At 38.0% G+C, this 2,500-nt stretch overlaps 1 protein-coding gene across 1 annotated transcript in view; it reads right to left on the bottom strand.

Annotated features, from left to right (window-relative positions):
• LOC306997884 (uncharacterized protein) overlaps positions 1-1,668 on the bottom strand; it is a 2,409-nt gene extending 741 nt beyond the window's left edge. The window contains exons 1-3 of the mRNA XM_079611454.1: positions 965-1,668; positions 530-812; positions 1-400 (exon numbers count right to left, since the gene is read on the bottom strand). The exon at positions 1-400 is cut by the window's left edge and continues 741 nt beyond it. Coding sequence (XP_079467580.1) covers positions 1-400; positions 530-812; positions 965-1,302 — 1,021 coding nt within the window. The 5' untranslated portion in view covers positions 1,303-1,668. The remainder of the gene's footprint in view (positions 401-529; positions 813-964) is intronic.
• Positions 1,669-2,500: the final 832 nt, after the last annotated feature.

Genomic DNA, 2,500 nt, shown 5'->3' with positions numbered 1-2,500 from the left:
GGGAGTATGGTGGTAGGTATTGAACTGTGAATTGTGGGTGTTGTTGAAACCAGTTTTGAACCAGAGCAGAACGATGGAAAGCTACATTGTCCCAGATGACAATGTATTGCATCTGGTCCCTTTGGTTTGCTGCTGTGATGATATTGTGTAATCTGTCTAAAAATGTAAGAATGAGTTCAGTGTTGTAAGGACCCAAGTTGGCATGGCGGTGGAGGACCCCATTCTGTGTAATGGCAGCACAAAGGGTAATGTTACCCCCACGCTGCCCTGGTACATTGACAATAGCCCTGTGGCCGATGATGTTTCTTCCCCTTCTTCGTACTGTTGTCAGGTTAAATCCAGCCTCATCAATGTAAATAAACTCATGTGGGACTTCCTCCGCATCCATTTGCAAAACTCTCTGAAATACAGCAAAAGATCACATTGTGTAGATCAGTATACTGTAGGTCTGCTATACAGTAAAATTACATGTACAGTAAAAAGGTTATGTGTGCAGTACACAATACTACAGTCAGTGAACAAAACGTACCACCACATATTCACGCCGCAGGACTTTCACCCTGTCTGAATTTCTTTCAAATGGCACTTTATACAGTTGTTTCATCACAACTTGGTGTTTTTTAAGGATACGGGCTATTGTTGACAGAGAGACCTGTTGGACATTATTGAAAATTAGGTGATCATTGACAATATGGGCTTGAATTTCTCGAAGTCTGATTGCATTATTGGCCAAAACGAGGTTTATGATCTCTCTCTCTTGCTCCTGTGTGAATATGGGGCCCCTTCCTCCTTGGTGTTCACGACGTTCAATCCTATGTTGGCCAAACAAAATACACAGCTTACTGTAAAATGATACACACAGGAATATATACAGTACCAAAATATAGAGTACATATACAGTACTGTTGATATAGTACATGCAGTAAGCAATGGATTTTCTGTTGACTGAAGAGAAGTTTCTCACCTGTGCTCTTGACGAAATGTCCGAACTATTGATGCCACTGTGTACCTGCTTAGGTTAGGCTGTACTCTCAATCCAGCCTCCCTCAGTGTTAGTCCGTGGTTTATTACATGGTCCACAATTGTAGCACGAATTTCATTACACAGATTTGGTTGTCTTCTTCTTTGTGCATGTCCTACCCCTCCTCCAGGTCTTCCTCTCCCTCTCCCTCTTCCTCTTCCTCTCCCTCTCCCTCTCCCTCTCCCTCTCCCTCTCCCTCTTCCTTGGCCTCTTCCTCCACCTGGTACTCTCTGGATTCCCCCTCTCATCCGCACTCTCCCTCTTCCTCTGACACCATCCATTTTTGTTGAAGACAGGTGAACTTACCTGTTGCCTTTTTATAGTGCTTTAACCTGATTGGTGTGTCTACAATTAAGCACCAGTGTGTGTGCACACCTGGTGCCTGTGTTTAACCAATTGGTTCATGGGTGTGCTCATTTGAAAGCCTTTGCTTTGAAATTGCAAGGAAATGACATCATGATAAATTTCTGTGTCAAATGCATACAAGTGTGTTTAGTGTTTTGCAAATCACTGTGTAATGTTTTGCAAAAAGTGTGAAGCTGACAATGTGCTTACAGTTGTGCAAATCTAGGCCGGTGTTTTGCTCCTTGAGTGTAAAGTTTTGCTAATTGTGGGAAAGTTCTAATTTTAGTGTGTAAGCAATTGAAAAAAACTGTAAATGTCTTTTTGGTCACTTTTAGACAGAAAATCGAAATAAAATTATACATTTACAGAAATATAATGCAAAAATAATTTCACTCACCAAGCCTATCACTTGAAGCAAATATCCACAGTTTATATACTGTCTATGATATCCACACCTTAAATGTCCGCGCCAGCGAGCGCGTTGGGCCGTTTAGTGAAATTGACGCATATATCTAACGGCAGATGAAGTAAAACTGTAAATCTTCATTATGAGTCCTAATCATAAATAGGCTACAGTGCATGTTCACAGTAACAGTTTAAATAAAATAATGATTTAAACTATGTTTTATTTCTGATATAAACATTTAAATTATATGCCATTCTAATTTTCTAATTAATAGAGTTAAACACTTAAACTACATGACATTTACTGAAAAAAATATATATATATATATATATTCAATAAATAGCCTATAAATATTTGTTGTGGATGCAATGCTTTTGAACACTTTTCCTTTGGCATGCTGTGTTTTAATGTTTTAACTACAGAGATAATTGCTTATCATGATAATAGCAGATTGTGCAAACATAATGCACAACAAGGTCTATCTGTTTCCATTAAAAATATAAATCAATTAAAAATACTATTTGGCCAGAGGAAAAGATTGAGAAAAACTTTCTCTGAAATGTATTTAACACTATTTGATTTATTTATTCAAAAACAAGGCAAGGATAGGCTACTAAATTATTTTTATTCATGTAATGTGACGGCACATCCGTATTTCATATTTTCCTAATGTCTTGTACCGTTAAACATGTTATCACGTGGATGAATAATCATATGGAAATGATATG

The sequence above is a fragment of the Phoxinus phoxinus genome, assembly GCF_949152265.1.
Source record: "Phoxinus phoxinus genome assembly, chromosome: 4".
Classification (NCBI taxonomy): domain Eukaryota; kingdom Metazoa; phylum Chordata; class Actinopteri; order Cypriniformes; family Leuciscidae; genus Phoxinus; species Phoxinus phoxinus.
This window is presented reverse-complemented; position numbering and strand designations above follow the sequence as displayed.